We start from the raw sequence: 13,611 nt of genomic DNA, 5'->3' as shown, positions 1-13,611 counted from the left end.
GCCCTGCGCACTTGTCACAAAAAATTTTAAGCTCTACTAACTAAAAAAATGTTTTGAGTATTCTCAACTTATCAGGTTTTACAGTGAAAGAATGTGGTGTGGTTTGTATGTTAGTGCCACACAAAAGAAAGATATTCTGTGAAAGAAGCAAACTGTTGAGATTATTATGTAACACATCTAAACTGACAGGTGTTTGTTTTATCAGAAGACATCTTTATCTAGTCTCAGCTATTTACTGCGTAATAAACTTGTGCGTCATTTTTTTCCCCGCAGAAGCATGTATTAGTTATAAAACTCTCAGCTCATCTCCACCCTTGGATCTGACCCAGTATATGAATATGAAAAATAAACTGTCTTCAAGAAGGATTAAGCAGCTAATTGTCTGCACAAAGAAAATAAGTTATGTCTTAAAGGAAATGAGTGTAATTCCACACATTGCTGTAAACTGCTGTGGTTAATTCAGTATTGTATATAATGAGTGTGACATGTGAGACATATGAACATTTTGGGGGGTTTACAAGTTACAGAGATCCTGAAAGATTCACTAGTTCCTTCACTTCAATGTATATAAATTGTTCAAAATGTCATATTCCTATTTTGGATTACATGAAATATTAAGTACATGTTAAAATTATTACTGAACTTTGGTCCAAGTCATAAATATGTTTTCCGATCAGGGACGTAATAAGGATGTTGAGCTGCGATGAATCTCGCAGATCTTTGAACTCTTTTATGGCCATGAGCGCACTGATATTGCACCAATTACTAAGATGAGATTTAAGTCAACTCTGTCTTGTGAACACGACAGAATCCAGCACCTGTTCATGGAGTAAGCGTCCGTCTTTAGAAATGGAGGAACTGAAGCAGCGGGGACGCAAAAGAGAAGGCCGTCACAGGTGAAAGACGCACCATCATTCATAGAATCAATCAATAATCTGCTCACAAGTACAGTAATAAATGCTAATACATTTCATGCTTTCGTTTAATTTTTAAGGTAAAATAGGGTGCATACAAAACACTGATTATATATATATATATATATAATCACTGGTAATATGGTACTGTGTAAAAATATTGATGTAATTTGGCAATATTAACAACAGTCCCTTTGTCTTTATGTGGGTTGGTTGGTTGGAGGAGTGCTTTATTCCTGCATTTTTAGCACATCATTTAGCACAGCATAGTTTATATAAACCGTATAGAAACTATTACCTCAGTAGCTAAATTTATACATATGTATAAAAATATATTTCTGCTGGCACAGAAAATGTTACGTCAGTAGTGCGTGCTACATGCCACTCTCGCTTAAGATAAATGAGTGTGTTAAGCAATAAATTGTGAAAGAGTGAGAATTTATGTTAAACATAAAAAGCTGTGGAGTAACTCTATTCACAATATACAACTTGATTTCAAGACCCTTATTACGTATTACATTAAAATGGTTACTTCATATTAAAATTATTATAGACACAAATTGTTTTAATATGTCATCTAATATAATAAAATGCCATATCTGTTTTGTGTCATCTCATGTTTAATGCTATCTTTGTTTTATGTATAAATTATTTGCTCTAAATTATTTGAGAAGATGTAATGTACTGATTTCACATGTAATCCTGAAGTGTTGGGGAAAGTTACTTTTAAAAGTAATACATTACAATATTGCGTTACTCCCTAAAAAAGTAACTAATTATGTCACTTAGTTACTTTAAATGGAAAGTAATGTTTTATGTTACTTTTGCATTTTTTAAATCTGGGCAGGACTTGCTTGTTGTTGGAGTTTGTTTTTGGCAAATGTAAAAGATGTAAAAAGCCTCAGGCTGAAGGAAAATAAAATGTACTTCTGTACAGTAGAACGCACAAGGAGAGAATTCAATACTATTCAGCAATAAAAAAATAAATAAATAAGCAAAATTGTTAATTTATCCAAACTAATTTTTGCTTATTAACATAGTTGAATAGGCTCATCAAAGGTCAGCAGCAAAGACATTGGTTAATGAAATGGGATTAAATACACAAAGGCTTGCATATACATATCATTGCTCTTTTGTTGGTTTTGATTGCCTCTATTGTCCTCATTTGAAAGACTCTTTGGATAAAATCGTCTGCTAAATGACTAAATGTAAACGTAACATATTTAATTATTGCAAGTTTGTGTCTTATTCTGAGTTTGCATTTGACTGTTTTTATTCATTTTGGGGAATACTGATTTTTTTTTTTTTTTTTGAGTGAGATGAATTAATGCATGTTCACATTTAGTCTAGAATACAGTAACATCAGCACACACAACGCCTTATTACTTATGATTTCTCTCAACAGGAGAGCTGTCAGTCAATAAATGGGAAAACAAAGTAACTGGCGTTTCTTATTTGAAAAAGTAACTCAGATATGTTCTTGTTAATTTAAAAGTAATGCATTACTGTACTAGTCACTTGAAAAAAAAATAAAAATCTGATTACGTAACTTGCGTCACTTGTAATGCGTTACCACCAACACTGTTCATCATCCCTCAGAAACACCACCTCACCGCTGCTTTTCTTCAGTCCGAGTTTTTACCTTTTACAATGACTGTCTGTTTAGGGACACCTGGGACCCGTTCCAGCTGAACCCGATCGGAGCCGAAAAAGAGAGGAAGAGAACATGCTTTCGTATTTTGCAGAACTTGGTGGCCGTTATCGTGGGCCTGCTCGTGTTGGTCAGCGGAGTTATGAGCAAGGTGAATCATTAATATTTATAGAGGCTAAGAGCACCACCGCCCATTACTGTTTACCTAAAGAGTGATCTCCATGGTGACATGTACATTAACTGGAAATCACCAACATCTGGAGCCTGCACACATAAACCGCATTGTTGAGTTATTAAAATATATATATATATATATATATATATATCTATCTATCTATCTGTAACCGATATTCACTTTAGAAACATAAAATGCAATACATTTATTTATTTGTTATTTGTTTGCTTACACAACACTGAAGATTCAGTGATCATAGATGACTCAGCAATCTAACGCATTAAATGCATTATGTGTGTTGTAGGGCTCTCTGCTGGTCTTGACCACTCTGACCAGTCCAGTGTCTTTGAGGAACGACGTGGACAGACAGTTCTACACGCTCATGTTGATGTGTGTGCTAGTGATGCCGAATATGCTGATGTTCCTCAAGTCTCTGTGGAAGTGTGTCTTCAAGAGCTATGTGGCCCCCAACCCGAAGACACTGGCGATCGTGAGTTGATGTGATGCAGATTAACACAGGAGAACACTCCTTTCTACAAATTTGGTAGAAAAAGACTTAAATAAATCCAACAGTTCCTGATATGTGTGTTTGTAAGTGGATAATGAGGAATGAAAAGGGAAAAGTCACATGAATCAAACTGGTACAAATAGGTGGACAAATTAGTCTAGTCAACAGCTCACTCACCCAGATATTACTGCTTTCTGATAAGTCCGGCTAGTCATGGCTGACCATTGGAATTGGTTGTCCAGTTAATCAAATGCTTCCAAACTCAGTCCTGGAGGGCCGGTGTCCTGCAGAGTTTAGCTCCTACTTGCCTCAACACACCTGCCGGGAAGTGAGGCAAGAGCTTGATTAGTTGGTTCAGGTGTGTGTCTAACAGAGGTTGGAGCTAAACTGTGCAGGACACCGGCCCTCCAGGACCGAGTCTGGGCACCAGTGACCGACCAAAAGACCATAAAAGAACAGCTTTGAAATCTATGCAAAACCAGTTACCATCAAAAGCTGGAATTTCCAGCAGGTTGGACTTGTCTGCTCGTGCTATTATATAACAATGATGACTTGATGGCAGAGGAGTAACTCCTGGTCTAGTTCCTGTACCTCAAACAAGCATGAACTGATGAAATGTAACAACTGTCGTCAATATTTCTGCAGATGTGTGGGATCGAGAGTCTGGTGGCCATCGGGACGGCGATACTGGTACTCATTGTGATGCCTAGGCTTGATGTTCTGACAAACCTCTGCATCCCCGGAGGCATCTGCATCCTTTCAGCCGCGCTTCAGATCGCCTTCCGCTTGCAGTCGCAGAGCTGGATGATCCTCTACCCCATATGCTCCCTCATCCTTGTGATCAGCGGCTACATTCTACTCGTGGTCGACTACTACGTGAGAGAAACCTCGCACGTCCCGGGACAAGTAGAAGGTTGTTACATATACGTAGGCATTGCAATCTTTGCATCTCTGCTGGTTTCTCTGAACTGGTGGGAGAACCCTTTTCAGGCCAGCACTAACATTCAGGAAATGCTCAGTCAAATGGACTCTTTCAGAGACACAGTGTATGTGTTCACCAGCGTCATTCGAATGGCATTGACTTTGGGGGTGTACTTCCTGTATTACTGCCTGATTGCGGAAACTCGCATTGAATGGGACGCGTTCACCAAAGCCAGTAAAGGCACAGTAGAGATAGGCCTCGGGCTGTTTTTCCTGCAGGCGTTCTGCTCCGCCGCGTGCCACTGGTTTGGAGTCGTGGCCTGCAAGATCCACTCCGTGAGATTCGCTTTTGCTCTGCCCGTGTCGTTAACTGGTCCGGCAACACTGATCCTGGGCATAATCCTTTTCTTGACACAAGCTGAGAGTTTCGCCCCTTCACCTGAAACCGCGAGCTTATACGTCATCGAAAATGTTACAATTCACACTCCTTTCTGGCCATTTTGTCACGAACTTCAAGCTCTCAAGGACCTCAATACCACCCCGGTTGTAATGCTGGAAATTACCCATAGCATCTGCAAAACGTCACTCAACAATCCAAACGCCATGTGGCCTTTCTCCATGATGGCGCTGGAGGGCGTCTGCATGTGGCTCGGCCTAGTCTCGTGCACGTATTACGTGTGGAAAATAAAGGTGCAGAGAATCGAACGCACATCCCAACTTTTCGTACGCCGCCTGTATGAATCCGCCTTCATTGATCTCTCTATGCTGCTGAACACGAAAATGAAGGCGGTTCGTTCGGCAAACAAGGAGAGGTACGTATAAAATCATGACGTATGTGAGTCGGTACACATCGTACAGTACAAGTGCATAGATTTAGTCCAGATCTGACCTTCTTTCTGTTGTGTAGTAGTAGCAGCAGCAACGATGATATGGAAAACTGTGTCATTTACCTTTGTGCAACAATGTGGCATGAAACATACGACGAGATGCTGAAAATCATGACTTCGATGTTCAGGTATTAACGATGGATGGGTATTATAAGTATATGAAGAGTTCAGATGCAAAACCAGCTAAAAGCCATCTTGGTCAAAAATGAGATAATGATACTGAGTGAATGCTCTTGACACAAATTATACGTCCATCAAATACTTTTTCTTCAAACTCACTAAAATAGCAGCCTCAGCCCAATCAGAAATACCGGTACTTACATAGAAACCTATACATCTGAGCCTGATAAAAATGCATTTTGTAAAGAAAGACATCAGATGGATTTAGCTGGTTTTGCATCTAAACTCTTCATATTTCAGCTCAAAGCCAAACTGACTGAAGCCCCTAAAGTGAAGAAAACACCTAGTTGTCAATGGTCGTTAATCTAAGGGGTTTGTTTGCTGGTCGGTTTCAGACTGGACAGATACCGAGGGGACCCGAAGGAGGAACACAAGGACTGCTTTGACTTTGAGTGCCATATTTTTGTCGATGACGCCTTCATGGTAGAAAAAGACACTAATACAAAGCTTGTCAACACCTATGTTTCCGACCTTATACAAGTAGTGATGGAGGTGTACAGGTAAGGCAAAGGTTTCCTGTCCAGATGTTAATGATGCATTTCACAGCCAACTGTAAATTAAATTGCACGGTTTTTACTTTCAAGGGTGTTTACAAATAAGGAGCCCGATGAGGTTTCCATCATTGAAACGCCGTATGGTGGTCGTCTTGCGTTTGTCATGCCAGAGGGAAACATGCTTTTCGTCCATCTTAAAGACAAGCAACTGATTCGACACAAAAAGAGATGGTCACAGGTGAACGTCAAAGTCTTGTTCCTTACTATGAAAAATAATTCAGTCTTTGCAACACTGTTAAATGTTGACTATTTACCTGATCCAGAATGCGCATGTGTGCAATTTCAGATCATGTACCTGTATTACCTGCTTGGCTGGAAAGGATACAATGTCAAAAACCCTCAGAAAATAACAGTAAGTTCTGATTTTCTTTAGACACTGAGCATTTGGTCACTAGTGATGTTCGAAAGGTCAAGCTTCACACTACTACTATTGCTCATGCGCTGGATTAGTGATTTGAATAAACCCCCAAACTCATTGTGTTATGTGCATAAATCATAAAGCTTTAAAATGAAAAAGGTCCCGCACACTTATACTGAAGGATGGACCCGAGACCTGGGAGACACAAAGAGGCAAACCTAGAAACAGATAACCTAGTAAGCACATATGGCTGAAGATAACTTTCTGCTTTTGACATTCTGTGTTCTTACAGAGACAAAACAACCCGAGTCGTGCCAGTCTCATATCATTAGATGGTGAGAGTTATTTACTACCTTCTCATGACAATGACATGAAGAGGAGGCATATATCCGACGACAACACCTATATCATGGCCTTGGATGGAGACACAGATTTCCACCCCGGCGCTCTAATACTGCTGGTCGATCGTCTGAGAATGTATGACAACGTGGGCGCAGCCTGTGGACGGATCCACCCCACTGGAATGGGTAAAATATCATTTGCGTTCAGAGAGTAAATAGTATACATAGGATACATAAATACATTATAAATAGGGAATGTAGGATGTCAAATTACATAACAGTATTATGTAAAAACCCGTACCAAACTATAGTAGGAAAGGAGCTGCGGTCTGGATTCTATAGCAGAAAATGACATGCCCTTTTATAGGCCTGCTATTAATATACAAAGTCCACTGACGTAAACCCTTTCCGGGCAATCACTGCAGCGTCTTATTAACACCGCATAGTAGACAGAGCCATCGAAAAGATCAGATAGCTAATCTCAACAAAACATGTCATCCAGCTTTTACAATATGATAACAGTGCTCAGTTATCTGAAAGACATAAGCTGAATATAAAAATGCTCACATGCAGCGTACACGCTACACTCCATTTTTCATGTTCTTCGGTCGCTGTGCATGTGATGTTTCAGGCCCAATGGTGTGGTATCAGAAGTTCGAGTACGCAGTGGGTCACTGGCTACAGAAGACGGCGGAGCACGTGTTTGGTTCGGTTCTGTGCAGTCCAGGCTGTTTCAGTCTGTTCAGAGGATCTGCACTGATGGACGACAATGTCCTGAAACGATACACCACCAAAGCCACACAAGCCTCTGAGTATGTGCAGTATGATCAAGGTAAACCCACCAAAGCTCAGAATCCCTGTTTCTACAGCATCAGATATCTCACTGTCATGCTAGCCATCCACTAGAAGTCTTGCTTACTCTTAATAAATAACTTGCAGTTACATTATCATTTGTCTTTACTGTTTCTACTATCTTGTCATCCAGTGAGACATAAAGTATCTGAATAGCCTTTTCCTGAAATGTATGGACACTTAAGTACTGCAGTGTTCGTAAATGGGGGAAAATGTCTTTTCTTTTGGGACTGATTTTACCCTATTGCTGGGGAATGGCTAAAAGGGAACAACATGTCAGTGCCATGCTACCTGTTTATAATTAACAAAGAATAATATCTACTGTCTGCACATATAACAAGGAGCTAATATCAAACTTCAGCAGCAACTAGCATTAGTTTATTTAGACCTTTCTTCTTTGGCCCTGCACTGTACTCACATATACACATTTTAAAAATGAAAATTACCCCATCATTTACTCATTCCATTCTAGGTGTACATGATTTTGTTCTTTCAGATGGATACAGTCGGAGTTATATTAAAAAATGTCCTGGCTCTTCCGAGCTTGATAATGTCAGTGAATGGTGGTCAAGATTTTAAAGCCCGATAAAGTGCATCCATCCATCTTAAATAGTGTCCCACATGGCTCCGGTGGAGTTAATAAAATTCCTTCTGAGGTGAAGCGAAGCTTTGCATAAGAAAAATATCCATATTCATGAGAGAGTGATGTTCCAGCAGTTGATGTAGGACGTAGGTGTAGCTCCAGTGAGAAGTGAGAACCTGGAAGCGCAGCGGAGAGAGCAAAATAAAACACCGGTCACAAGTTAGTACAAAACGAGGATTTGTAAAGACAAATGTTGGAGGATTTCAATATAAGCCAAGACTGGACTGATTTTCCATATTTTCACCGGAGCTTACGCTACACCTACGTTCTACATTATCCACTTTCTTGTGAATGCACAGATACTGGAAGCTAGAGATTACGGCATTACATTTTAAATATGGATATTTTCTGTTACTACAAAAATGCATCGATTTGCTTCAGGAGGCCTTTATTAACCCAGGAGCCATGTGGGGCACTTTTTATGATGGATTCATACACTTTATTTTGCTTCAAAATCTCGACCACTATTCACTGCCATTATAAAGCTTGGAAGCGCCAGGACATTTATATAACTCTGACTGTATTCATCTGAAAGAAGAAAGTCATATTCACCTCGGATGGGGTCATCATGAGGTGAATTATCCCTTTAACACTTTTTTCAGTGCCTCTGTTCAGTATAACAGATGGTTAGACATCTAAGACGTATTGCATCTGGTGTTTGAATGTAGATGATTCTGTATGGATGTTGAAAATCAGGTTCCTCTAGGCTCCATCAGATCATCATGTTATTTAACTGCTCACATTTAGGTGAGGACCGCTGGCTGTGCACTCTCCTCCTGCAGCAGGGCTGGCGGGTGGAGTATAACGCTGCTTCAGATGCTTACACCAACTCACCTCAAGAGTTCAAAGAGTTTTATAACCAGAGGCGCCGGTGGGGCCCTTCAACACTGGCCAACACTCTCGATCTGCTCCACAGCGGAGCGGAAACGGTCAAGAGGAACACCTCCATCTCCATGATCTACATCTTATATCAGATCTTCACTGTGGCTTCCTCTATCCTGGGACCTGCCTCTGTCACCCTCATGGTAGCAGGTAAATATTCAAAGACTGGCTAAGAACATGTTAAGCTGCCCTGCTGGAAACGTCAGCTAAAACCAGCTTCTGATGGGGGTAAGGGTTGACCTGGTAGACCATTTGGTTAACCTGTTAAAGGCTTGTGTATTACCTAATCTGGTTGATATCTAGTTAAACATGCCCCAAGACACAGCTTCGTTTACCAACTTGAACTTCTCAGGCTGGTATGACCTGGTCAAACATACATCTCTGTGAATACATAAAAGTATAAAAACTGATGTGGAGTGCAGAGTGTGCTAATTTTCCCTTTCTTTTCCATTTTAGGAGCTTTCCAGTTTGTGTTTGGAATTGAAGGCACCCTTTGCATAATAATTGCTGTTATACCTCCAACTCTTTACATGATCATATGTTTTGTGACCAAACCCAACTTCCAAATCACAATTGCTGCTATTCTGAGTGTCATATATGCGTTCCTGATGACGGCATCCTTCTTTTCAATCATTGGTAATCATTTTTTTTTTGTTTTGTTTTGTTTGTTTTTTTGTGCGTGTATAAATTGTGTTTGGTGATATTTCATTTCATTGGATGTCTTATTTTAGGTGACATGGTTAAACAGGGAACATTTATAACTCCTACTGGACTCTTCCTGGTGTCTGGTGCGATCCTGTACATGGTGACAGCCATCCTTCACCCTCAAGAGTGCACTTTGATTATCTATGGTCTGATGTACTTCATCTGCATTCCCAGTGGATATCTCCTCCTCACGATATATTCCCTAGTCAACATGCATATTGTATCTTGGGGCACTCGAGAATCCAGCAAGGGCAAGGAGCAGAAAAAGCAAGTGGGTGTTGTGTGCCATCGTGACTGCAAAATGTGCTGCTGGGATGTGAAAGTCCAAGTCACTCAAGAGACCGATAGTCTAGTCCTTCAACAATTACAGCAAGCCGTCAATCCCCACGCACCTGCAGCCAAAGCCGAGCCAAACGAGCCAGAAGAGCCAAAGTCTCAGAGCACCCAAGAAGTCCATAGCAGCTTGGATGCGAACAAACACATCCTGGACTTAAAAGATGAAGAGATGACTCATAAGAAGGACGTGTCCAAAGAGAATCTCAACAAGGACAACGACGAAAGAGACAATTGCTCTGACAGAAGGTAAAGAATTTGAAAATGTGTTTGGATTACATTTGCAATGCAGTTGAAAGGTTCTTATTGTTTCCACAACTGTTGCTTCAAATAAATCTTACAGTGGGAGTTCCAAAAGCTACGAGAAAAAAATCGATGATGACACAGACTATGATGATGACGATGACAGCGACGACGATTATGATTACAATGAATACGATGCTCTGGAGCCAAAAGAAGTTGTGCCTGAGAGTGGTAAGAGATGTAGTAAAAGTATATATGTACCCCCTTTCTGAGTGTACAGTTGGCCCGTGCATCGAGTGTTGTTTACATTGTTCTTATTCAAACGGACAGACTGGGTGGACCCGGTGAAGACAGAGTTCCTGAAGAAACTGACGTACGCAAATCTGAAGAGAAACCTTCAGGAGCAAATCCGATACACACTGAGAAACAAGAACCAGGAGGATCTGTGCGAGGAACTGGTGCTGATTCTCACCGACACCCTGAACGAGGAGCTAAAGGATAAAGTGGGTCCTGAAGACGTGTTGAGTGTGGCTCAGCTGGAGGAACTGCAGTATGCGCTGAACGAAGCCGCCAGGCGCATCGTGAAGACCAACCGCATCGAGAACGGAGCGCAGCGACTGGAGCGACGTGTCAAGAGAGCAATCGAAAGAACACTTGTGGCTCCACAGGTTGAGAAACTATCTGAGGTAATGATTTGTGGATGCTTCGTGTTCTAATAAGATTTACACAAGTGGGACATGTTCCTGGATCTCCATTCCCATCAACGCGTCAAACACAACACTTACCCTAACTCTGGCCGACCATAAACCTCCCCCTAAAAACCAGGGGTGGGTAACTCTGGCCCTTGAGATCCACTTTGCAGTTTAGCTAGTACAGTGTTTCCCAACCCTGTTCCTGCAGGCACCCCAGTAGCACTCATTTTGGATGTCTCCCTTATCTCACCCATCCTTTTCAGATACTGGAGTCTCTATCAATGTGCTGTTGAGTTGATTCAGGTGTCTTTGATTAGGAGGAGTTCAGCAGTGTTTAGAGCTGGGGTGCCTCCAGGAACACGGTTGAGAAACACAGCTTTAGTAACCCTAAAGACCTTGATTATCTTGTTCAGGTGTGTTTGACTAGCATTGGAGCTATAGTTGCCAACCCCGCCCTAACCCCAACTTTGTTCCTAAAGTCTGATTGTTTGACAGGAACAACAAGGAAGTTATTCCAAGAACATGTCCAAACTGGCCAAATCACAGTAAGCAATTGAAGAGGTATTAGCTGTAGTGTTAAGCCTCATGCTAATGGCCAATGGCTAAGGCTAAGGTTAGGGAACAAAAATCTTCAAAACCATTTGTGAGTAGCTCACATTTAAAAATCGTTTTTGGCTTATAGAGACATGGTTGACAGGAATTCTGTTCAGAGATCAACGACGGATGTACATCCAGGAACATGTCTTAACTACTTCAATCTCACTAAGCGATGAGAGATATCAGATGTGAGCATTAAACCTCATGGTAAAGGCTAAGGTTAGGGCCTGGAACACCTGTCTTAACCAGTAATGAGTAGGAATTGGTTTTGGTGTACAAGGTTAGGATGGCTTTAACTGGTTGACAGGAATACTATTCCAGGATCAACAAATTTAGATGATTCATTTGGGTTAATCATGATGTGAAAAGCTGTAGCAGATTGTCTATGGATGAGTGAATGACTGATCGACTACACCACATATATGTTTCCCTATTTAACCAGGATGAATACGACTTCTGGGAGAAACTGTTAGAGCGTTATTTGCACCCTATACAAGATGACAAAGCTCATCTTGAAGAAGTGACACGGGAGCTGAAGTCACTACGGAACAAGGTAAGGTTGGCTAATGAATAGTTCATCTCTCCTGGCTCATAACTTCAAATACTAAATGACTATTCTCTCTGTTTCGCAGGCAGTGTTTTTGTACTTCATCATTAACGTCCTATGGATTGTAGCAACGTTCTTCCTTCAGGCCATTGGCACTGAAGTTCTGAGCATCAATATTCCAAAGTACTACCCCAACGGAACTTTGGCAGACGAACCCTTGAGGGTGGAGCCTTTGAGTTTGATGTTTCTGCTGTCGTTCGCCATTCTGCTCATCGTTCAGTTCTTGGCTATGCTTTACCACAGGTAAAACACACATCACATACTGCCACATAGGCACCTGAACAATCCCTCTACTTTTATACGCACACACACGCACACGTATATGTAAGCTGATTATTTAAGATGTGAAACCCTGTTGTTTCCCATTACAGAGTATACACCCTCATCCACGTGGTATCGTACAGAAGCACAGAGAAAAACTACAAAGAAAAAGATGAGGTGAGTAACTGCTCTTTAGTGCTGCCATTTAGCCCTGCTTCAGCCTGTATATTAAGTGTTTTCCTTCTAAACAGCTGACCGTACTGGATTAGTAAATTGTTTTTACAATTGTTTGGTTCGCAGGAGGATGAAGATGAGGGACTGATCCTGGGGAATCCCGTTAATCTTACCGTCACTGCTGATGACTTATAAAACTGTTGCGAAATGCTGATTCTTTCGCTCCCAGTTAGTGAAGTTACAGTAGAAGTGAATGATTTCTCATGCATGAAAAAGAAAATGAAGCCGATCAACGCCGCATGCCTGGAACTTGAGCTAGGATTTGTTTACTGTAGTTGTTTGCACAGTCACATTTTTCTATGTATTCTATGAACAATGTTTTACTGTTTGATCACTTGCAAGTTAGTTCATCTCTGTGTTAATGTATTAGTTTGTCAAATATTAAAATGTTCTGTAACAAATTGGTTTCATCAAGTCTGTTTCTGTGGGCGTATTTCATTCATGGCTGGACGAAAGTCCTGTCATCTTTTATTCACCCTCACGTTTTAGCTCCATGCCTTTACTCCATGGAGCACAATGCATTTTAATCCTGGTCAATTTATTATCTTAATTTTATGACTACACCACAAATGTAAGGTCTTGGAAAGGCCATTTATAGATTTGTGTGTAAAACAGAATAATAGATAGATAGATAGATAGATAGATAGATAGATAGATAGAGTTGTGCAAAAGTTTACACATACCTTGCAGAATCTGCAAAATGTTATTTTAACAAGTATAAGAAAATAAGAAGGATCATGCCAAATGCATGTTATTTTTTTATTCAGTACTGACCAGAATAAAATATTTCACATAAAAGATGTTTACATATAGTCCACAAGAGAAAATGAGCATTAAATTTATAAAATTAACCCATTCAAAAGTTTACATACACTTGATTCTTAATACTGTGTTGTTACCTGAATGTAAACATTCAATTTCTTACTTTCTCTTGTGGACTATATGTAAATATATTTTATGTGAAATATCTTATTGAGATCAGTGCTAAATAAAAACTAACATGCACTTGGAACAATTTCTCTTATTTTGGTAAAGTAATTAACCTTTTGCAGATTCTGACTTCAGCTGTAGAT

The 13,611-nt window shown here is 40.4% G+C and overlaps 1 protein-coding gene across 2 annotated transcripts; it reads left to right on the top strand.

Annotated features, from left to right (window-relative positions):
- Positions 1 to 782: 782 nt before the first annotated feature.
- Positions 783 to 13,391, top strand: chs1 (chitin synthase 1). Of its 2 annotated transcripts, none has more exons than XM_051125753.1 (19): positions 783 to 896; positions 2,581 to 2,716; positions 3,045 to 3,230; positions 3,894 to 4,981; positions 5,080 to 5,184; positions 5,572 to 5,736; positions 5,821 to 5,968; positions 6,077 to 6,142; positions 6,441 to 6,675; positions 7,121 to 7,321; positions 8,732 to 9,016; positions 9,323 to 9,502; positions 9,598 to 10,153; positions 10,248 to 10,378; positions 10,478 to 10,833; positions 11,879 to 11,989; positions 12,069 to 12,286; positions 12,415 to 12,481; positions 12,605 to 13,391. In XM_051125753.1, exons 1-19 carry the CDS (start codon positions 850 to 852, stop codon positions 12,671 to 12,673), a joined length of 4,350 nt encoding a protein of 1,449 aa, XP_050981710.1. In that variant the 5' UTR covers positions 783 to 849; the 3' UTR covers positions 12,674 to 13,391. The 2 variants fall into 2 exon arrangements, with proteins under 2 accessions (XP_050981710.1, XP_050981709.1); XM_051125752.1 differs by having other exon boundaries at positions 5,077 to 5,184; positions 12,605 to 13,389.
- Positions 13,392 to 13,611: the final 220 nt, after the last annotated feature.

This window comes from Labeo rohita, chromosome 13, assembly GCF_022985175.1.
Source record: "Labeo rohita strain BAU-BD-2019 chromosome 13, IGBB_LRoh.1.0, whole genome shotgun sequence".
In the NCBI taxonomy this organism is placed as follows: Eukaryota; Metazoa; Chordata; class Actinopteri; order Cypriniformes; family Cyprinidae; genus Labeo; species Labeo rohita.
The sequence above is the reverse complement of the archived record's forward strand: the minus strand, read 5'-3'. Positions and strand labels throughout refer to the sequence as shown.

Excerpts from the sequence above, each read along its gene's own strand:
- chs1 (XM_051125752.1), top strand. The coding sequence starts at position 850 with ATGGAGGAACTGAAGCAGCGGGGACGCAAAAGAGAAGGCCGTCACAG. Across the intron at positions 5,737-5,820 it reads GTAGTGATGGAGGTGTACAG|GGTGTTTACAAATAAGGAGC; the intron begins GTAAGGCAAAGG and ends TTTACTTTCAAG. Across the intron at positions 12,482-12,604 it reads ACTACAAAGAAAAAGATGAG|GAGGATGAAGATGAGGGACT; the intron begins GTGAGTAACTGC and ends TTTGGTTCGCAG.